Below are 23,186 nucleotides of genomic sequence, written 5' to 3' on the forward strand. Positions count from 1 at the left end.
CACTAAAAAAACTATCGTTTTAAGTGGCAGTATGGTACTTACTGTGTTAGGTATTTCACAGAATTATAAAAATATTCTTCTTTCCCAGAGAGCTTGTACTTTTACATGCAAGATAAGGATATCCCTCCTCTACAATATTTTTATTAACTGCAACTTAGCTTTTTATAAGAAAATGTTAATATATTTTGAAACGCTGCATACTGTAGCATGTACTGAAACCTGGATATAAAAGTAAAATATATGGTAAATACACATATTTATGTGTTTTCTCAAAGATTTACAAGAACTTTGGACATTTCTGTTTAAAGTGCTGCCTGTTTATTACATGGCACTGTAGTTACACCACTTTTTTCTTCCTCAACACAGACTGAAGTTAGTCAACTGTCAGAGCACAGAATTGGGGCCTACATCATATAAAAAGACTGAAATCCCAGCCTTTGGAAGGTGAATCATGTCACTTATCACCATCAGAAAACTTTGTTAATATGAAGTGACAACTGTGACGATACCTTCCCAAAGGAAGCGCTCAGGCACACTCAAAACCTCTGAATATTAGGAAACAGTTAAAGGAATGCACACTCAAGCCTCAAAATAGTTTCACCAAGGTACATAATCTGGTGGGACCTCAACTCTGCTGACTATTCTGACAGCCACAGGCATGAGGAGCAGTTTAACACCCTGCTATCAACGCTAAGCAGGAGACTTCCAAGAAATTCTTATTTCAAAATTTATCCAGAAGACAACAGAGGAGTATCTGGGACAGGTGTGGAGGATGAATGTGAGAAGATTGCTCTTGGACACCTGGAGGATCTTAACAATGGACTGAGCCGAACGAGCTCTGCCTGAGAGAGCGGGAGAGGTTACAGGGCTTCACAGCTAAGCAGCCTCTCCGGGGGCAGGGGGGGTGATTTCCCTGCAGACGCTCCAGGCGCATCCACTGCCCATGGCGAAGTTCTGCTGAACGGGAGGGATAGAGCAGGGTGAAGAGTTGTCACTGCGAGATGGGAGGAGGTGTGCAATTTTACCCTGAGACATTAAATATGCCTCGCTTCCGCGCTGAGCGCTGCAGGGTCTGTCAGCAGAAGTGCAGAGTTTTATTCTACCGGGATTGCCCATATTCTGGTAGAAGTACTGTAACATTTAGTAAGCCTGAGGTTGTTGGCATTACGCAGGTTCAGTGAGAAGGATGCATACAAAGGCCCTGCTTTCCTTCCCCCACAAGCACATTCCCGGAGGGAAAGGTGCCCAACTTACTTTCCCTTTTGCTTCAGCTCTGTCAGCTTTTCTCAGCAATTAGGGAGCAAAGCAAATGACTGTGATCTGTTTGTGGATGATCCGGAGTCATATTTTAAGGTCCAGGCATGCAAAAAATATTACAGCCGCAAGACAGTATTTTAAAGAATTTCCTTTTTTTTTTTTTTAAAGGCAGAGGCAGAATTGCAAACCCAAGCCATTACATACTGCAAATAGCAGAACCCCAGAAACACAACATCCCATGACCTGGAGAGCATGTGTGTGCCTTAATGGCAAAACACATTCTTACCTAGAAGTCAGCTGGTGTTCTGCTATAACCTTCATTACACATATGATTACACATATGCTTTCCTATTCCCCCTCATTTTTAAGTAAGAATTACTTAAGAAAATGAGGAAAAGGTTCATTTTTTTCTCACTTGTGAAAGACATGCAAAAAACTTGCACATTTTAAAAGAACAAGGCTGTACAGTAGAAGTCTCCAAGTAGAACATCACTTCTAAAAGGTCATGTCATTGAAAGTAAAATGAAAAGCAAAATTTAATAAGAAAGGAAGGAAAAAACATTGAACTCAAAAGGTTAATAATCTATCCTTTAAACAAAAAAGGCAATCTACTTTTTCTCATTAAAACCTGACACACAGCACTAACTGAGGAGATTATGTTGTGAAAACATACTGCATCGCACGGTAATGCTTGATCGAGATCAGCAATCAGGAGCAAAAAGAAAGCACTGTTTCGTGATTATAATAGCAAATTCTGGAAGACAACCAAATACATCATCTGGCAGCTCAACAGCTGTTACAGCTTGGTAGTAATACCTTGGCATTTGCTATAAGCTATAACTTGAAAAAATTGATTTCTCATCTGCCAGAAACAAGAAAATGTTCTCCTTTTAACATTTCTGAAGTTTCTTTCACTAGAATACCCAGGTATTTGACCCATTTTTTTATTTTGCTTGTTTTTTTACCCTTACTAATTCTGTATCAATCTGATTAAAAAGTAAGTTTTTAGGGAAAAATACTGGATACAACTTAAATAAACAATGTGCATTCAGATGAATCCTGTTTTGATGACACACCAGGTAGTAGACAGCACAAAATATCCCTAATTGTCCTCCTTGCTCATATTCACAGCTGTGAGCAAATAGTCGTTACTATACTCCATACCTGCCTGAAAAAGGGACATTTCCAAAATAAAGTTCTGTACCTTTCCCTGTGTTTTGCTGTTAGTTAAGACGACTTTTTCCAAGTCAGAGGCAGTATACAAGGATGTAGACCAAGATAATAATGACAAGAATTTACAATACTTAACAAACCCAGTCTTTAAATTACTCCTGGATATAGGATAGGAAGAGGAAGAAGGAAGATGTTTATTGCAATTTTTAGAACTATATGAAATTGTTAAAGCATTTGTTCTGTGTGTAGAGAGGCTCCCTGAAAATATCAACTTTCTAAGCATACAGTACTTTACTGACCTTAAAGTAAGTCTGCATCATAACAAAAACATGGACTACTTAAAATCTTTTAGCATTTCAACTATTCTAGTTATTTTAGGGTTAACTAAAAGCAATCCATCATAAATATTTTAGATTCTGGCATTCCACTTAGATTTTGAAGTGTCATAAACAATATCTCTCAGAAATCAATATTCACACAGTACATCTGTGGGGAAAAGAAACAACATATACACAAAGGTGGTATAAGCTATCAAATAGATCTCTACCTTTACGCCTAGTGCAGTTTTCTTGGCCTCTGCTTTTAATCTTGTAGCTCTTAACATAGGCCTGGTTTTCTTATAATCTTGTTTTCCTAGAGTAGAAAAGCACATTTAATGAAAATGATGCAAAAAGATTATAAAGAATGTCAGCAATTATTTCAGTTGAAAAGTCAGATCTAACATTTTTGAAAACATCCCACAGTCCAGCACTTTAAACAGGAGCTACTCTGTAAAACGGGCTTAATCCATGGAACAACAGTCCTTAACACAGACAATGATAGCAACCAGCAAGAGCTGACAAATCAGTGTAGAACCTATTACTCCAGAGGTACATCAAAATACACATACGGATAGCCATCCACTAGTACAATATTTATTAAATTTTTCAGTAAGCATTAGAAAGCAAGTAAGTAGATTAAAGGTGGATGACGTTTTTCCCTCACATTTCAATCAAAACAAAATTTTCATTATAATTTTTGTTGGTTAGTCATCTCTAATGCATATATAAATGTGTAATACATGACATTATGGTGAGTGTAAATGTTTCATCATTCTGAACTGGAACATTATTTGCAAGTATCAGAACTCAGAGACATGCAGGTCAGTCCAAGTAAGCGCTAATAAAACCACTGCTTCACACCACCTCCTTGTAGAAACGTGTTACACAGAACCTTCTAGAAGTGCCTTACTGTAGCATTCGCTACATATCAAGGTGCCACGCTTAGATCACTGGTCGGCCCGGACCAGGGAAAGAGACAGATAACACACGCAGTGTGAGCGCCAACTTCCGGCTTTTATTGCGCAGTTAATTCCTTTTATACTAACAAGGGGAGGTGGGGTTACAGGTACATCACAAGGCTGCGACTAACCCTCTAACTTTCCGTGACAACGCGAGATCTTCCGAACGCCGACCCCTACACCTTACATAGACTTTTTAAAAGTTACAGAGACTATCTCTTGCAGCCACAAAGAGTGCAGCCAAGTGCACGATTACTGTGAGTCCACATGAACTGAGTTCAGCAGAGGACATGCAAGTACTTAAGAATGGTATAAATCATTTATTTCAACTTAATAATAAAGCATAAAACACTTGATATCTCTCAGGGATATTTTTGCTGTCTGAAGGGCCCGTTACTGCTGTGCTATGTACCATTAACCATAGCTTCTTTAAGTCAACAGAAGTCAAAGTACAGATACAGTCACAAAAGGAGGAGAAGGAAAAGAGGAATCTGTGAAGAAACTACTCAGAGGGGTAAAGCCTCAGTACAACCACTTTGGCTTTTCAAAAAAGTCCCGTCCTCCCGTTCCCCCCCCAGTGCATATACGCCTTTTTGTCCTTTTTGCCTATTTCCAAAGCTGAGCTACAATGCTTAAAGCAGAAATGTTTGGCCATTTTTAAAACACTAATTTTACATAGTTGTACATTAGCTTTCATTATTGCTCCATTCAAATAATTTAACCTTTCCTCTAAAGCTGTGCCCAGTAGTTTTGCGTATGCAACACCCCTATTTGCTCAACCAGATGTGATCTTACATTCATAATCAATAGTACGATCTTCTCATTTTATGGTCACCTTCAAAACTAGGATATCATAGTGCAGTGGTGAAGTTCTGAAACATGAGTTGGAAAAGAAAGGTCTTCTCCAGTGATATACTGGATTCATGAAAACACACCTCTGCCTTTGTCTACTTTTTCTATCGCTCTGCTCATATTCAATACAAAGCTCCTCTCTGTAGCACATTGTGGATGCTGAACTCGTGTTACGAATTTGCTTTCATTGTATGATCTCTCTTCAACCCTAGGGATTATATATTGTGAAGGTCTCCGTATTACCCTTTGGTCAGATATTATTCATAAAAGACTTGAAATAACTTAGAAAATACTCAATGACAAAAGGAAAAATAACTGAAACCATGTCTATTGGAAAAAAAAAAAAGCAGCATATATCCAAGGAACCTTCTTAAAGGACGGAGTGAAGAAAAGATGACAGAATGACTATTTCTGTCTGATGCTCCAATATATTAATCCAGTCAATGTATCTCAGTTGCAGGACAGGACCACTGCAGCATTATTCTTCAGAAGTCAATAATATCTGATAATAGGATGCATCAGGAGTACAGTAATTTTTTTGAACAGTTAGGGAAAGAATTGCAGCAACCATCAGAATCGCTAAGACATGAGATGAAGCCAGCCAGAAAGAGAACGTGTTTCTTCTCCCTGAAGTACTGCAGTCGTACTTTTGCTATGAAATAGTTAAAGAGCTGTCAGAATTTCTGTTATAAATGGCAGGAGTTTATAACTCATAAAAATTCACTCCAGGCTGAAATTTGGCATAGATATACCCCAGCCTTGAATTTTTTTGTTTGTTTGTTGGGAGCCAACTTTCAATAAAGTGATGCAGCTGTTCTTACTTACTTGCGAACAAACTATAGAAATTTATCCATCTAAGATGTTTTAAGCATGAAAAATACCTTTGTTTAGAAGTATATAACTGACAAGGACTAAGTTCAATTTCAGTTCTCATAATTCAGGCTTGCTGCTCTCCCGTCTGGGGTAAATAAAGCAGGACAGCCAGAGGTTTGGCTTCCAGTGATGCAATGGCACTAGATAATGAAAACTAGAAAGCTTTGTAAGGCCCACCAGGAATGGGAAACAAGTCAGCTACCGAAACCCACATCCCCTTCCTCACATTGCCCATTCTCCCTCCTCCTCTGCCAGGCTCAACTGTGAAGGTGACACGAGCAGGGGTAAATATTGCACAGGAGACCCAGTCTGTGAACTACATCTACCAGCACGACCAAGTCCATTCCTAGAGAAAGGAAAGCTTACTGCTGTTCTTTCCCTTGGTTTCAGGCGCTCTGCTACTCTTTATTCCAGTATCGTGGCTACGGCTAAGACTGGATTCTACTTATCTAGAGAATACTTCCAGATTTATATTAAATCTGATATGAACAACTAACCTCCCTGTATAACAAATAGGCTATTTTAATAATTACTGTAGAGCTGGTAGTTCTCCAAATCTATGCACCTGCCATTAATTTACCACTCTCCTTGCTAGATGTGATAGCCAAAAGGGGAAAAAAAAAAAAAAAAAGGGGTAGGGAAACAGTCTGAGTCCACCAAGTGCAAAAGTTTAAAAAGGGCATCTGTGGAGTTCTTTGTAATGAAAACCAGATTCAGCAATTGTACTAAAAGACTCTTAAAACATCTGAACTTTCTGAGGCCTTGGGAAAGACATCTGCACTACAGGACTATAAAGAACTATGAAATGCAAAGCCCCTACCATGTGAATACTGATCATTACCACCTGGAAAACAAGCGGAAATAAGTAATACAGGCTCCTTACCTTCTTTAGGGCCTGCAAATTCAACGAGTTGGAATACATATATTCACACTTCCAATGTCTTCTAGTTTTAGCTCACTTATCCTGCAAGCTTTCTTGTACATTTATCTGTCAGAGTCATCAGCTTAAGCTGTTTCTTCTTCCCAGGAAGTGACCATCAACGCCAGTTAAGACAGACTTATCAGGGCCCCATTTGCCTGCTTTACCCAATGTCTATTCAAGACACTGAGTTTTCCTGAGGGAATGTATGAAGGCATGAAGAAGCAGCCAAAAAGACAGAACTGGAAAATTGGAAAATTTCCAGACCAAATCTTACTTTTTGTATCACTTAAGCAAAATCCTTTCCTCTTCTACTTCTTGTTATTGTTATCAATTCATCATCTTATCTCTTATCTCAAACTCCAGTGCCAGCTTTCCTTAACTTTTTTTATAACTACCCCAATTTCCTTTTTTTTTTAAACAAATTTGCCACTTCTTTCTTTACAACTTTTCCTAAGTCCATCACTTTCTTTCCATTTTTAAGGCTGAAGAACAAGTCCACGATAAGGCAACTTTTTCTTACTGACTACAGCCATCATCTCTCTGCTTGTCCTGCCTCCTGCCAGTCCTTCCCAAGACCAGCTGCAAAGATCGTCCACACTTCCATTTGAGTGCTTGAAGTTGCCTTTGCCCTTTGGAAGCTCTCCAGAGCTCACCTTTCATCCCCCCACTTCCCCCACTTCCCTCGATCCTTCTGGCACAGTTTTTTCCACTCCTTTGGTGGCAAAGGGACCTGAGTAGCAGCTGAACTGAGTTGTGCCCTGTTCATAGATCCTGCTTGGAAAACTTTCCACAGGTAGAAATGAAGACTATTCTGCTAGCTGTAGGATTAGAAAAGGGTAAAGATAAGGGTGAAAAACAGGGATTTTTTGAGCCACTAAACACAGCTGTATTGTGAAAAATGCCAAAGTGTCTCCCTCAGAGCGAATATTAGGGATTCATACAATATGTAACATGAATTTGTTTCTCCTTATGTAACTAGGATTAAAAATCTACAGATTTCACAAGAATTTTTGTGATTTATCTCTACTCACAAGGGAAATTGAGATCCCATATATTTTCTGTTCAATAACTTTAATAACAGATTAGAGATGACCTGATCTTGTATATTCAGTACTCTTTTTAATTAAACCTCCAATGACACCATGATTAATGCAAAACTTAAACTAAATAATACATATAAGCTAGACAAGTTCATTAAGTTCTGGGTGACCATTTGCTTTTTTAGTCTACAGAAATAATGTGACTTATCAGGTAGTGTGCATAACACTGTACTTTTGCATACATACCAAACGCTGTTATACATGTAACTGAGAATGCAACATGCTGAGCACTATATTTAAGAAAACTGACTACGTTTAAGATTTTGTTTAAGGATGCTGCTATTTAAGATACAACCCAAAAAAATCTATGAATAACTTCATGAGAAAAAAAATTAGATTCCCAACCCTTCTAGATATTTACTCTTTCATTCTAACAATAGCTCATTACTGGAATTGAATAACAGACTAAAGACTGCCTCTCTGCTTTTCAATTCATCAGGCTTAAGCAGAAACAGGACTGCATCTTTGGCCTTTGTTGATGCTGCTGTCCAAGCTTATTATCATATGAATATCTAGTTATTGTTTTATAAATGTTCACATTTCGGGAGCTCCCTGCTTTCTTTTCTCTCAGTAGACTTTACAATATCCACCTTCATTATCATCATGTGGCAGCATTGCTCTTTGCCTGCATTTGCTACTTTAAAAATTAATGCACTGCTATTTTCTGAATACTGTACTGCGTAAGCTGCTTATGAGTACATTATGCTATCAAGCAAGCACATGCAGAAAAGCTTCCTAAACTGTTATTCTTTCAATGAAAATACAGCTGGTTCTGCTTCAAAGGCACTTCTTTTCACCTGCAAATGGACTTGCTCCTACACTTATTCCTCAATTCATTGTCTTTTATTTGTGTCTGCAAATCTTTAATTGCCTTTAATTAGAAAAAAGTAAATTCAGTGCTTTAATCTTGCAAATACATTCAATCATAATTCTGTCTGGGATGAATACCAAGTTCTATTCACTGACTGATCTTTATAACAAAGGTATATAAATTTATTGTCCGTTTATATAGACCACACCAATTAAGCCACAATGGAAAAGCAAATAGATAAGAGTCAAAATATTTGAAATGAGAAATGTGCAATCTAAATTTAATTACTCAGACAAATTATTTGAAGATGAGTTATTTACAGCATGCCAAAAAACCTGACAGATAGTAAAATTTGCTAATCAACATTACAGATTTAAAATTCCTTTCAACACTTTCACTATAATTCATAACAACCAACAAACTGCTGTCCTGAATCTTTCTGTGCTGGTGTTATAGTCATAATCAAAACATTAGTAAGACATTTTCCATACAGTAGCAATCCATTTCATATGTTAAAGTATTGTTTAAGGTGTAATAAAACTACAACTACTGTGCAAATTTTAGTTTCCAGTAGTACTTTAACTAAAGTACATTAATGTAACTGATGCCGAAACCCATATTAAAATGTATACATAGCTGATTAGGAACTAGAGACAGACTGTGGCAAGCCCTACTGTCAAACTGGAAGTGTGAAATCACACACCTAGTTAAGCTGAAATCAATGTTCTTATGATTCTTGATCTGAATTAGCAAAGGTTCCAGGAACCCTCCACAAAACCCCTCAGAACAAACACAGAACAAGTCTCCTCCAGTCTTTTCAGGTTTTCCACAGTCTGACTTCGAGCATCCCCTCCTCTTCCCTGCTGTAACAGGGGGAAGGGAAAAGTGAGATCTCGCTGGCAGGGCCAATGGTCCAAGATGGAGGAAGGCTCAGTCACACCATCCTCCACAACCTCCTTACACGCAACACATAGAAGGTCACAGCCATTGCACCTGACTTCAGTTTTAGGTGATTGCTTGTTTGGGTCTCTCTTTACTTCCCATAGAGAGACTTCTCCAAAGAGTGAGTGACAGCACTCTAGGACAGCCTCAAGTGCTCCCTGGCAGTGCCTATTTTACTGTCACCAACAACAGAGAGACTCTAGAGATGTTCAGCACCCAAGTCAGGTGGGTTGGTTTCACCGCTAAGGTTAAGCAGAATGAATCTGAGCCAAGGAAACTAGATCTAAAGGACAAGTGGAGAAGAAGAACTGGTTTCCTACATGACTTTATCTGGACTCCTGGGACATTTGCGGATATGGCCAAATTACCTTTGAAGTAATTATCTTAACTATTACTAGTACTATAGAGAGAACATCACAGGGCCACGAAGGGACTGTAAAATGCGTCTAAAATCACAGCTTGAATTCCACCCTTGCTTAGCTATGCCATGGTGGTTCCCAAGCCAGTTAGCTATGTCTGTACTACAGAGCCACTGTTGTGAAGGTGTACCACAATTATCACACTGCTTCTTCAGAACTGTTCCTGTGTACCAGCTGTGGCCCCTGGGGCTTTAAGCTGCAGTCTCATAGGATAGTTTAGGTTAGAAGGGATTTGTGGAGGTCATCTGGTCCAACCCTCCACTCAGAACAGAGCCAACTTCTAAACTGGATCCAACCTGAAAGTTAGCTCCAGTTGCTCAGAGCTAGTCTAGCTGAGCTTGTCTAGCTGAGTTCTGAGTACTTCCAAAGGTGGAGATTCCACAACCTCTCCAAGCAACCTTTTCCAACATTTGACCATCCTTCTGGTAAAAACATTTTTCTCCTACCTAATTGGAATTTCCATGTTCTAACTTGCCTCTTGTCCTATCATTGTACACCTTTGAGAAAAGTTAGGCTTCACCCTGTCTGTAGCGTCCTATTAAACATTTGTAGACAGCAATAACATCTCAGCTGAGCCTTCTCTCCTTAGAGCTGAACAGACCAGCTCTCTCAGCCTCTCCTTGTACATCCTGTGCTTAGACGGTCATCTTGGCCCTTCACTGGACTCGCTCCAGTATGTCCATGTCCTCCTCCTAGTTTTCTTGAAGATGGGCACGGCATTTGCCTTTATCCAATCATCAGGGAACACTTCCCTGGAACCAGCTAAATGGCTGACAGCTCAGGGAGAATTTGGCCATAAAATCAGGTTGTCTGAAATACCTTAATGTAACTACAGTAATGTAACTAAAGTGCACAAAAGGAATTCAGCAGGGTCTGTAAACAGCAAGTCAATGGACTAAAAAGTTCAAATCAGTTTGTGCTTTCAACAATTCCATAACTTCAGAGTAGTTTGGTTTTTAATAGGAGGGAAGACGAGGATTTTTTTTTTCTATGTGCCCTGGGACTCCTCAAAACTGGGCTCTACCATCTCATACACAGTAGCAGAATTTTTCTTTAAGTGACTTTATTAATGCCAGCAAGTTAGGTGTCTGGAATGGGGAATGAAGTGTTTTCTCAAGTGCTTTGTAACATCACCCAGATCCATAAAGGCACCTAGGCACTTAGCTTCTAAGGTGCATGTACAGAAGTATATGATTAAATATCTTTGAGAGATTTTAAACCAGTCACTGTATATTAATTGAGTAACAGAATTTCAACCCAGTGAAACTCTCTGAAACTCTGCTGACACATGACAAATCTTAAGCATGCATGCCTCATCCATAACACTATAACTCTAAAACTGGAAATAACTATTTATTTAGGAAGTTAAAGGAACCTCAGGAAAACAAAATTCCACAGGAAATTTCAGGCCCAACCTCAGTTAAAATCAGACAGCAAATCACACATCAGTAACAGTGTTATGTTTGAGCATTGGCAACAGAACTCTAGCTCACATCTATGGAAACAAGACCAAGCTCTCAACTATTTATTACGGGTTTTTTGTGCTCTTAGTGTCACACAGACATATTCAATGACCATTCTTTTCCTGAGAAGCAGAAGTGAGATTTTCTTATTTTTAATTCCTGTGATTCTAAATGGAGTTTTTGGAGTCTTAGGTTAACAGAAACATTTTGATATGTCTTATACCTACTCAAGAGTATGTCTGTACTCAGAAAAGGCATGAAAACCCCCCACAGCCTCTCTATATTTTATTCAGGTTTAATGGCAGCTCAAATCACTGACCATTTTTCAATCTTGAGAGACGGAACAGCTTGACACTAATAATACACTTGCAAAAGACACATCATCATTTAACACAACATTAAGTGCTCAGGGACAACTTTCTACCGTAGACACAATGTGCTCTGAGCTCAGGGTTGACATTTAATGCTACAAAGACAATCCAACCAGTCATTCATGAGGGGTAAATTAATTTTCAAGCAACTGTATTTCAGCTTTAAGCCAACAAGAAGGGTGCATTAAAATGAATAAGATCCTTTTATGCTGCATGCAAGATTAAAAAAAAAAAACCACCAAAATATAAAGCATTCTTAAGTATACCAAAATATACCCATTTAATTATTGCTATCTTTCCCTGATTCCAAAACAGAAGTCTGGTAATATTTGTTAAATATAATATTCTGACTAGAAACAGAATCCCTTAGAAAATCCCTCAGAATTTGCTATGATTTGCCATGAAAAGCAGCATTTCATTAAAGAAATGCTTTACAATTAAAAATTGTATTAGACATTCGTTGATTGTAATGAGTAATTAAGAACATATTTAAATTGGCACCTTTTCTGATACTTCTTTTAAAGAGTATTTTAAAAATCTATATAAGCAATTAAGAAAAATTCAGAAAACAGGTTATCAATAATGGCCAAAACAAAAAATAACATCAATACTTTAAATCAGCTAATTAGTCAGGTGATTTCATTGTTTTCAATACCTGTAGAATATACTCAATTAACTGCAAGACCATAATAAAAGATCTGAAGAACAGCACTAAAAATATTGATGCTTCCTAGATACTATTTGATAGGCAGTCCTTTTTCACACCTTTCTATGCTAAATGATCTTTTACAATCTTTCGCTCAAGCCCAACAGGTTCATGCCTACAGCCATTAAAAATTAATAGCTCCATGTAAAAGGAGTATCTTCAACACACATGATGGCAGTTCTTCAATCAACCTTTCCAACAATCTTCTCAACATTTCCTACTCAGACAACTATGAAAACATTAAATACCTTTCTTAAAAATAAGTTAACACAACTAATTTGAAACAGATCACTGGGTGGGTGTTTCGCTTCCTTTCTTCTCCACCTACATAATGTATACATGCATTGATGTGCACATGTAGTTTTCAGCACATTTTTATTACTTTGCTATGGAACAACCACTAGCAGTTGCACTTTCATATAAACAACCATGTTTTAGTATAAATTCTGAAAATGAGAAAAGCAAAACAAAAATACTACTGCTTAGGAGTGAAGTACCTACCATTAATGCAATTAAAAGCCATATTTTTATCAAACATTTGATTAGATGACTTTTGGACAATGGGAACTATCGTACTCTTTCTTTGATGATGAAAGGTGTGAAAAAGGCAGCGTAAGGCATGGTAAGAGGGACACACAGCACACAAAGAGTCTTTCTGCCTTTGTGAGACAGACTGCGCCCACCTCCGATTTGGCTTACACTGATTTTATTAACTTTGTTGGCTGCAGATAGAGGAAAATGTGATATACCCCGAAATAAGTGGAAACAGACTTATGGTGAGAGCTTTCTAGGAGGAGGGAGGTAGCGTGCAGCTCCATCATTCCAGAGCTGCGCAAGTCCCAAGTGTGCTCTTCTGGTCTTTGCCATGTCTGTCCCTAGAGGCCTCAGACTTTTTTTAATATATCCCATTTTAAGGTGTACTCATACCTCACTTAATAGGGGGAAAAGCTGAACAGGAGGGGATCTGCCAGGCAGAAGCAAAGTAGCAAAGGCAAGAGAAAGACAGATGATTACACTGTTGTCACAGACACCGACCTGGAGGACACATCCAGCAACATGTTCCACACAGGGACAACAGAGTCACAGAAAAACCAGTCCTTAAAAATGGAGATGGCACAGCCTCACTAGCTTTCCGCCAGTGCTTCACTAGGTTTACTATGAAAAGTTTCCTCATGTCCAGTATCTAACTCAAATCTCCCATATTGAACTCTCAGCACATTACGTGTTGCCATATCCACCACAGACTTTGAGGACAGTTGATTTATTCCTTTCTTTGCGTAAGGCTTTTATATATTTAATGACTGCCATTACACCTCTCAAGTCTTCTACCCTCCAGATTGAACCAGTCCTTCGATCCCAGTCCTTCAGTCTTTTTTCTGGGCTCCTCTTGCTCTCCTCTGGACTTTTCTGATCTTTGTACAAAATTGAACACAGCACTTTGTCTGAGGCCTTACTGATATCTTTTATGTATATACTCTCCTCACACACTCAATCACAGTCTGCCTGTGACTCTGCTCACTGTTACAGACCTCTTCTTCAAAATTATTGCCTAAGCATTTCTTAGTCATATTCAGTCTGTAAGTTGATTATTTATATCAAAGTTAAGAATCTTTCCCTTTTCCTTGTTGGATTATATTCTATTTTTCCAAGCCATTTCATGAATTTCTCAAATGTAGTTTGAATTTTAATCTTAAACACTTATCTCTTTACTGCCTCCCGTAGCGGTATAATTTGCAAACTAAATTCATCATCCTACTTGCAATTAAAATATTGGGTCCAGGACAGACCACTTTTACAAACAGACAATAAACCATTAATAACTACTAAGAACAGCTTTCATATCAATTTGGTACCCATCTTGCAGTAGCTTCATATTCATGCATCTGTAGTTTGTTTACTAGAATACTTTGTCAAAAAGCCTTGACAAGGTCAAGGCATATGGCAACTTTTTCTCTTCCCCATTGATAAGGTTTGCTACTTTGTCAGAGAAGAGAACTGAATTATTTGACAAATCATGTTGGCTGTCGCTTACCTCCTTGTTGTACTGTAGGTGCTAACAAGATACTGTCTGTCCCTGTCCTGAAGAGCTTACTGTGAAGGATGACGAAGCTGCATTCAATAATTTATGAATATTATATGTCCCATCTGTTTGCTTGTTATTGTGATGTTGGCTTTATAATTACTAGAGGTTAGCTCCAATAAAAGCTAGCCTGTGCTTAGGCAGGAAGGTAGTAAAATACTACTAATAGTTCTCCACTGAGAGCACTTAAAGACAATAAAGGAAAATATAGAGACTGATGACCAGGTCACCCAATTCAGTTGCCCACAATAAAGCATATCCATGTTACACACATTCCACAAAACATCTTCTCTGTTCTCCTTATCCCCACAACTACCTAGCCAGAAATTTCTCTGATTTGTCTTACATAAATTACTTTCTTTTGACCTTCAGCAGAACAGGAACAACTGAGGTCACGGGAGAAGTCAAAGATTCCCTACTGGCATATTTTTTTAGGAAAAAAAACCACCACACATGTAAATGATTCTAAGACTATGATCAAATGGAAAACAATACCCCCTTCCCTATTTCCCCACTGAAGAAAACCCCTTCAGCAGCCCTACCCTATCTGAACCAGCAAGAAACTCTTCCAGACACATCTCTGGCAGTAAATTTAACCTCTTGGGCATGTGAACAGGACAAAAGCAACCACTGCCTGAAAAATGTTTTCAATACCAGCAATCTGAAATTTATTCCCAATTACTCTGGTGTATGGTGTACTCTGCTACTGCCAGACAACATCACTGAGTCATTCACAACAGTGGTTGCTGAGTAAGTACCACAACATCACCAAGTACTCTAATAATACTACTAAACCTTCTGGATAAAGGGTCAGTGGTGTTTCAGGAGAGGAGGACCTCTCTCCCTCTGCTGTAGTTAACCCCACACTACGTGATGTGTCCAACCGTATTAGGTGACCAGGGCCCGTCCCAGGGGAAGTCACAGCGGGACTGTGGCACCACATGGATCTGGAGTCATCCCTCCTCCCATGCCCCTGTTCCTCCATGAGCACCCTCCCAGGAGCCACAGACCTCCCCAGCCAAACCTGACCAGCCGTTCTGCTGTGGGACTTTGCTTAGAGAAGGGATGGTGACATCTCGTCCAGGAAGGGAAGGACACAACCTGTCTCCCACAGCTTCCTTTTCCCCAGCTGGAACAGAGAAGTCTTCGGGGTGGAATGGAAAACCTGAGCAACTCGGGGAACAGAAGAGGCCATACGAAACGAGTACAGGACCTCCACCACAGATACCACATTGCATCTGTTTCTAACAATTTCAGAGTTTTCTGTTCTCACACGATAGCATGGCAGCATTTGAATGGTATTAGTACATCACCCAGCATTAAGTCATATATCTGGTTTCAAGAAAAACAAAAAAAGCCTTGCAGCAAACAGAGAACATTGACAAAGTCGCATGATGAACCAGGGACAGAGCCTCAGAGACAGCGCAGCTCAGGAGAAGCTAGGGTCACTTCTCTCCAACGCCTGCCTTGTTGAGCTGAAATCTTTGTTAAAGTTAGCCTGCGTCCTTGCTGAGAAGATTAAAAACATTCTTTGCTTCAGATTGACTCACCGTTAATTCACCACTGGTCACAACTTGCTAAAGAAAAGCTTTCCACATCTGAACCAAACAAAGCCTGGACCGGAGCTAGAACTTGTGGGTAATGGACTAAATTTATGGATTTAGTCCAAGTATGGGATTCATGGTGTTCATCTAGGAGCGGAGAAGCTGCAAGAGCTGAGGGGGATACCCTATGAATGAACACAGCCACATTTAAAAAGGGAAAGAGTAGGAGAAGGAATAAAAGACATCTGGGTGAAGAGACTTGCGTAAGGTCAGGCACCAGAAGAATGGGACAACTGTGATCCTGAATGCCTTAACTCCTGATCCAGTGTCTTATCCAGTGGATAATGCTTTTCTCAGAATTGAAAATAAATTGGATGCTGTCTGCCAAGATGCAGTAATTCCTTACTAGTAAGTCATATCATTCTGGACCAGCTGTGTATTACAAGACCATCCCAAAATACAAGTTGTAATTCATTAATTCTGCCTAAGTAAAAGGTTTCCAGTAATACTGTCAGCATTTGCAGTTCTCACTTCAATGAAGCATATTGCGAAGGATGCTTTGTCAGACCTATATATCACTGTCACTCCAGGAGTCAATGCACTGACAGTCTTAGCAGAGGTGGATGTTACAGGATACTGTGAAAGTCATTATGTAAGATGGAAAAGCAGGTTTTTGGAGTCTCACACCAGCAATGCAGAAATCAGAGGCTTTTAATGGAATTAGCGGAGAAGGGAACATCTCTTGTACACATCACCATTATCCCTTGGGATCCTAAAATTATTGGTGAGGAATAATCTCTCCAACTCACTCATAATTTTAGCACTCTTAAGAACTACATATCTTCAGTTCGCCCACAATTTAAACTTCTTTCCTTCAACAGAAACACCACCTGACAGGTCTTAACTAAAAGTGAATGACAGCAATAGCAGCTTACTTAAAAGTGTAAAGGAAATGCATATTTATGAGCACCCAGAGTAATGGTTTAAGGACCTCAGAACTAAAGGTGTAATAATGTCTTGAAGGCATATTAGGAGACACAATTTTACTTTCAAAAGCCAAACTGGGCTACAGTCAGTGATGAGATCTGTGTTTGTGTTAAGATAATAGGATAGAGGAGCCTGGCTAACTTTAAAATTTACCTTTATTTTTCTGGACATACCACTCCATCCTTTTCTTTTCCCTTTCTGAAGGCTCACAGAAAAGGAACTATGTGTGTGTGCATGTAGTGTATTAAAACATGTAAAATAATGGGATTTTGCTCCTGAGTTCAGGACTGGACTTGCTGCCTTACAGGTGAATGTCTGGTGTCATTCACAAATACTGCAATCTTCAATATATAATGAAGAATAGCTAGGCTTTACTTCACACCTTCTCTTTAGGCATATAAATTTGTCAAGTAACTTAAATGTTTTATTCTTCCAATCACTTTGCCATCAGAGTGATAGTAATGAGTTTATCTGAGACCTTTTGATTTTATGTTGTCATTCGCACCAGCATCAGTGCTCTGTTGATGTTTTAATGAATAAAGTCAGCTGGTTTCAGTAATAATCTTATTTTGAACATGACTATATTATAAACAATTTAAATAGTGAAAGGCATGTATTAGGGCAATTTATTCAAAGAAACAAGGATTGCTCGCAGCATCATTTTTTCTGAAACTTTATTCCACAGGATGATCTTTTAAGTATGCTGCCTCTTGTAGGAAACATACAAAACCTGGAGAGACTGCTGAGGAAAACAGTCTACCATCTGGAAAACTATTCGATTAGAGCAGATAAAGCACGGAGCTGTTTTCTATTCCTGAATCTTCCATAAAATTACTGTATGACCTTGGGAAATCTTTTTCCTTGCAAGACTTTGGTACTCATCAAAAACTCCGAGATCCTGGACGAATGGTGGAATAGAAGTGAAAAACACTCATGAGTGTTATCTATTAGAGATGATTCTCTGATGGCCTATATTAATTTCTTTTTAAAGATTTTAAAATTACATTTACAAATATAATGAGAAACAGTTTTAAAAAGTACCTGAAAAAGTAACCGAGTCTGCTACTGACCCTTAAAGTCAATTTCTTATTCATTAAAAATGCATGTTAAATATTTATAAACCCATGCACAAAGCAATTTCAGTTTCTGGAATTAAAAGCATACAAAATTAAACAGAATTAAACAGAAAACTGACTTCTAGCTATTCTTGTTTCCTCACAAACTGTTTATATGGACACTGCACTGATCACAAAGGTCCTACGTAACCCTATGACCCCCTCTCCCTTCCCTTGCTGAAGAAGTCCCTCCATGTAGAGTCTCCTAGCATGGTCTAGCATGCAATGCAGGACACCGAACTTCAGCCATGCACCATCAGGTGACCAGTGACTTGGTCCTAGTTCAAGGGCATCTCCTGCGGGAGAGTGCTGATGTGCAGCATCGGCAGAGAGAACCCCCCACCTCCCATGGCGGTGGGCTCCCAGCAGACAGGACAGGCATCGCTCAGGACAGATGAGACAGGTTATTTGTAAACTACCTGAACAGTCCTCTATTGACATTTCCCTCTCTGATTGATTCCGTTCTTTAAACATACCAGAAAGGACGCATTTATTATACATCGCATGCAGAGTGAAAAACAGTCAATGCATTTCTTTTTCAGAGTCATTTTTCAGTTCCTCACAACCTAGACGTTTGTCTCACATTCACAGCGAACTGTTTTACTGAATGTCTCATTTTGTAGATAGATAGATGTAGAAACACAGAACAAAACAAAACCACACACCCTCCCTATGGCCTGTTTTTCAACAGTTCAGTTCCTCAGAAGTGAGACACAACTCCACTTTCAGTAACAACGCAGTCCTTATGACAGACATACTTTTCATAGATCCAGGAAAAAGCCAGCGGATCTGATTATGCTAAGTTCTAAGAATTTAGCAAAGGGATTTTGCATATGCAGAACAGAGGACACTAAATTATTAAAACAAAATTACTGCAATTAACATTTGAGTGACACATGCATGCAACAGAGATTTACACTGAGTTACTTCTTAGAGCTTTCGGTGCAAAATCCAAATGTGTGGCAGAAGTACAATGTTATTTTAATACTCATGTTCTAATCGGTAATTTTTTTTCTTACGATAAAAGGCCTACAGAGTGTGGCAAAAGGACTTGCCGACAGTTCACTCCGTGGTGTGCTAGTGCTTTATTTTTTTTATTGGTTTTCTCCACAGAAATACCATAGAGAAAATCTTTAGGCACCCACCTGTATTTTTAATACAGATACGGATAGTAGCAAGTTCAACGGCAGGCACTGAAAAGTCAAGGAATAAATATATAGTTATCTGCTCCTAACATATATACTGGAATACAGAAATTTATGAATTTTTATCATTTTATGATAATGTATGCTGCTCAGAAGCCCCCTCCTCTTTCAATAGCTAAATACAGACAATAAGACTCATTGATCAAGTTGTATGATGTATAGTAAATGAGGCAAGTGACCAATGGAAGATGACAAATGCATTTATGGTTAGGGTAATAGATGAGGACCAGAATATCTTTTCCTCATTCAGCCACAAGTTTTGGGTATGACCTTGGACAAGACATTCACGTTTTGATTCATCAAATGTGCAAGGAGTCCTAGGTAACAGTCTTCCTTCTTTTGGGTTAGGAAAACTGCAGAGATTTGATGAGGTAAAACATGGCAATAGTCTTACCTCATTCTCCACTGAGGCCAGCATCTCATGCCATGATCAAATGGCAGCCTTAGTTGGTATCTCCCTGTCATATGTTAGTGACCAACAGTCCACATAAACACATGTGCCTTGATCACTTTCTAGTCCAGGTGTTTACACAACTATAACCCACTATAGCTAATGTATCAACCTATTTCAAGATTTATGGGGAATGAATTTCTTTCAATGTCCCCCATACTTGTGTGCACTTCCAAGACCCAAGCAATTTTATGCCAAAGATTTCACTAATGCTTAGTGCTGCACAGCCACATGAATTTCTTTCAAAATGTGCTAAGCTAGGTTAAAATAAGTCTTGGGAAATGACTGATTTTGCATATGCTGTTCAATAAATAAATAAATAGGTGAAGGAAAACTCCACCCAAAGAAAGCACTTCAGTCAGTGACATATGCAGTGGAGACAGCCCGTATTACCATGCCCTTATTCCACAACCTTTGGCACCTGCTGTAAACTGTTTCCAAACTCCACCTATTTACTTGCCGAATGAAGCATGTTCCCAGGTTCCTTGACAACCTACAAATACTATGCATTCCTCTTTTCTGCTCCCCTGGAGATGAGGCAATTGCTAGAAGAATTTGGTATGAACCATTTTTTAGTTTGCCAATGACATTTTTTCATGGCAAGAATGCCTGAGTCACATCCTGTTCCTACCAGTGGGAGATGCTGCAACAGCTATGGCCAAAGGGTGACATAGGAAAGTCCTGTCACAGATGTATAACTGGGGATCCTCTGAGAAACTGCACACTATACTTACTGCTAGACTGTTAAGTACTGCACTTCTATAATATAAAGAACAAAAAGAGCAGCAACACCAAATGTACACCCAGCAGTTTATTTAAAACCCCCCAAAACAAACAGGAAAAGATGATGCCATGGAAATGTTTTGATAGTTTCACAACATTATGTTGAAAGCACAGGCACTGAAAAACAAAGGTTAGTGTTATGATCAAAATGTGCCCCTTTCCTTTCATGTCTCTCCTTTCAGCCTGGACTTTCAGCACAAATTTCATATTCTCCTCAACAAAAAGGGAAAAGCCTGTGAAAGTCAAGATTATGTTTTCAGTTCTCCTGAAATCTTGATTTTGGTGAAATACTCAGTATTAATTTTTCCACAAGTAAAACTACAGTCAGAAAGTTATGGTAATCCTTCCAAATGCATTTTCTAGCTATAAATATCTTGGAAAGCTGCTCCACTTCACAGTGAAACTTTGTCCATATGGAATGTATGACTAGGAAGGACTTGGTGAACTACTGAAATCCAGTACTCTGTGAGTGAAGGCACCCACACCATTCAGTTTTGTTCAAAACTGATCATAGAAAACAATCAGTTGGAAAACAGGTTAGAGCTTTGGGGTTTTTTTGTCTTTAGCCCTACTAGTAGGACATTACTCAAGAAGATCAATCTCCTGTTCGTAAGAAACTGCCTTCTAATTTCCAGCTATGTTTCTTTATGGACAATTTAGACACAGTTACAGACTGGATATATATGGACTATTGTATTTCCCAAGTGTTTATTCCCAAAACATTCACTGAGAGGAACAATATTTGTCTGAGTTTGTGTTCAGCTGTGCTAAACAAGGCTCTTGGTCACCCTAGCAGTTCTTTCAGCATCTCTTTCATTTTTATCTTTCTTAAACATGGATGAGCACAGCAGTACTCAGTACTTCAAACGCACTCTCTCCAGTACCCTATATAATGGCTTTATTATTTCTTATCTCTACTTTAAATACATACAAGGATAAAACACACTTTTTTTCATGACCATGGCTGATCATCAGAAACAAGGGGACCTTTCCCCTAAGACTTTCGGCTGATGAATTGACAGCATTGGTAGCGAGTTAGCTAGTCATCAAAGTAAAGAGATAAGCCATGTTTTAAGATGCTGATGCAAGCCACCCGGAAACTCCCATATAGTGATGTATGACAAGTACCATATCATTAGTTTTCTGTTTCTTCATCTGCCCATGCACAGGAGTGTACTGAGCAGCCGTGAGAACCTTTTCTGTGGTAGGACTCTATGCTGGTACCACTCTAAGCAAATATTCCTAGCATTTCAGAAACAAATGAGAATAATGGCACAGAATGTCAGAATAATTCAGGATGGAAGGGACCTCTGGAGGTTACCTACTCTAACGAGAAGCTAGGCCAGGCTAACTTCACAGTTAGATCACGTGGCTCAGGTCTTTGTACAACTCGGTTTCAAAAAATTTCCAGAGATGGAAATTCCACAATTTCTCTGGGCAACCTGTACTGGTGTTTAGTCTCCTTTGTCATGAAACTTTTCCAAAATTATTACCAAGTTAGCAACATGCACAGTTCTTTGATAGTATTTTGACAACAGACAACAAACAAATCGTGAAGAAACATAATAAGCCTTTCCAGTATGAAAATGTTATTCATTTTATCTTCACACTTATGGATTGGATTTTGCTCCCAGTTACAAGGAAGAGCATCTGAAATAACTTGCTAAATTCAGTAGTGTGATACCTGTCCCAAATCTCCACCACCATAAAATCCAACCTTCCTACTCATGGCCTCTTGACTGTAGGAAGTGTTTCTCTTCAGACTAAAAATTACCTGAAAGGTAGCTTGATAAAGAAAAAAAATTAACACTGAACTATGCTTTTTAATTTCTCTTTTGCATCAGTGAGAGAAGTAAGATGAGGAAGACAACCCTCTGTGGACTACATTTTTTCTGCTTTTGCCACAGCTAAAATATTTTATTCTCCCTCTCTGAAGAGTAGGTGAAAACACTTCCCTTTTTGTCCTTTTCATGATGATTACTCATTAGAATTTGATAGTTTCTCTACACAAACACAACAGGTCATATTTACTTTTTCCATTAAGCCATTTGGATGGAAACTCTTCCATGGAATATATGCTATGGGGTCTGTGGTTTTCCAAGCTGCCTATCAAGATACACGGAGCCTCCTGTGTTACAGACATGAGTCTGATTTTCTTGTAACTCTACCAATCGTTTCCATCTGGTATTGTACTTAACAGGTTGATTTTCTGAGACACTTCACACTATGAAGTATGTTAAGGATTGTACCTTCAGTTCTATTTGATTTGCAATTTATTCAATGTTTCTCCCTGTGCAGTTCATTCTAGTTTGCACAGTCCCCATCTATTCCAGAAAAGACACAGTGGACTGCAGCCTATCTTTTCTGATAAAGTATTTCTTCAGAGATAATCCCACTAGTCACTTCACTCCATTTCCTTCTAATGTTCAGTAAGCAAAATACACTTTACTATACCTGAACATTATGGAAAAGGCTGTGCCAAAAAAAAGAACTCCATTTAGGTTTTGTTGTGCCTTCCACATCTATGGAAGACAACATCATCATCCACTGCAAACAGTGTAAAATACCTCTAAAAATACATGGATTTAAACTATCGTAGTTATTATTCATAAAGTAATTCAGCCAGTAGGACTGATCTGGCCTACAGAGGCTGCTGGACTGAATTCAAAAGTGATTCTAAGAAGTTGGGGGAAGCCTACACAGGAAGCGAATCCTTCTTACACTTCCTAATCTATTCAATCTGCATGTTATATGGAATGAAGACTCTTCCTAGACTCACTCACTCAAGGTGTGGCCTGGCTTTGCGATATGTTCGACAGCAATACTGGCTTACGGCACTTGTTGGCCTGAGTT

General features: G+C 38.8%; 1 protein-coding gene across 6 annotated transcripts in view; it reads right to left on the reverse strand.

Annotated features, from left to right (window-relative positions):
* Window positions 1-23,186, reverse strand: part of TRIQK (triple QxxK/R motif containing) — a 62,482-nt gene that overhangs the window by 9,804 nt on the left and 29,492 nt on the right. For 4 of the 6 annotated variants that reach the window (XM_075023593.1, XM_075023590.1, XM_075023591.1 and 1 more), the window contains one exon: window positions 2,978-3,063. In XM_075023593.1, coding sequence (XP_074879694.1) covers window positions 2,978-3,063 — 86 coding nt within the window. Of the gene's footprint in view, window positions 1-2,977; window positions 3,064-19,039; window positions 19,088-23,186 lie in introns of all 6 variants that reach the window. The other 2 variants (XM_075023592.1, XM_075023589.1) reach the window with 1 other exon arrangement.

The sequence above is a fragment of the Buteo buteo genome, chromosome 3, assembly GCF_964188355.1.
Source record: "Buteo buteo chromosome 3, bButBut1.hap1.1, whole genome shotgun sequence".
Lineage (NCBI taxonomy): Eukaryota > Metazoa > Chordata > Aves > Accipitriformes > Accipitridae > Buteo > Buteo buteo.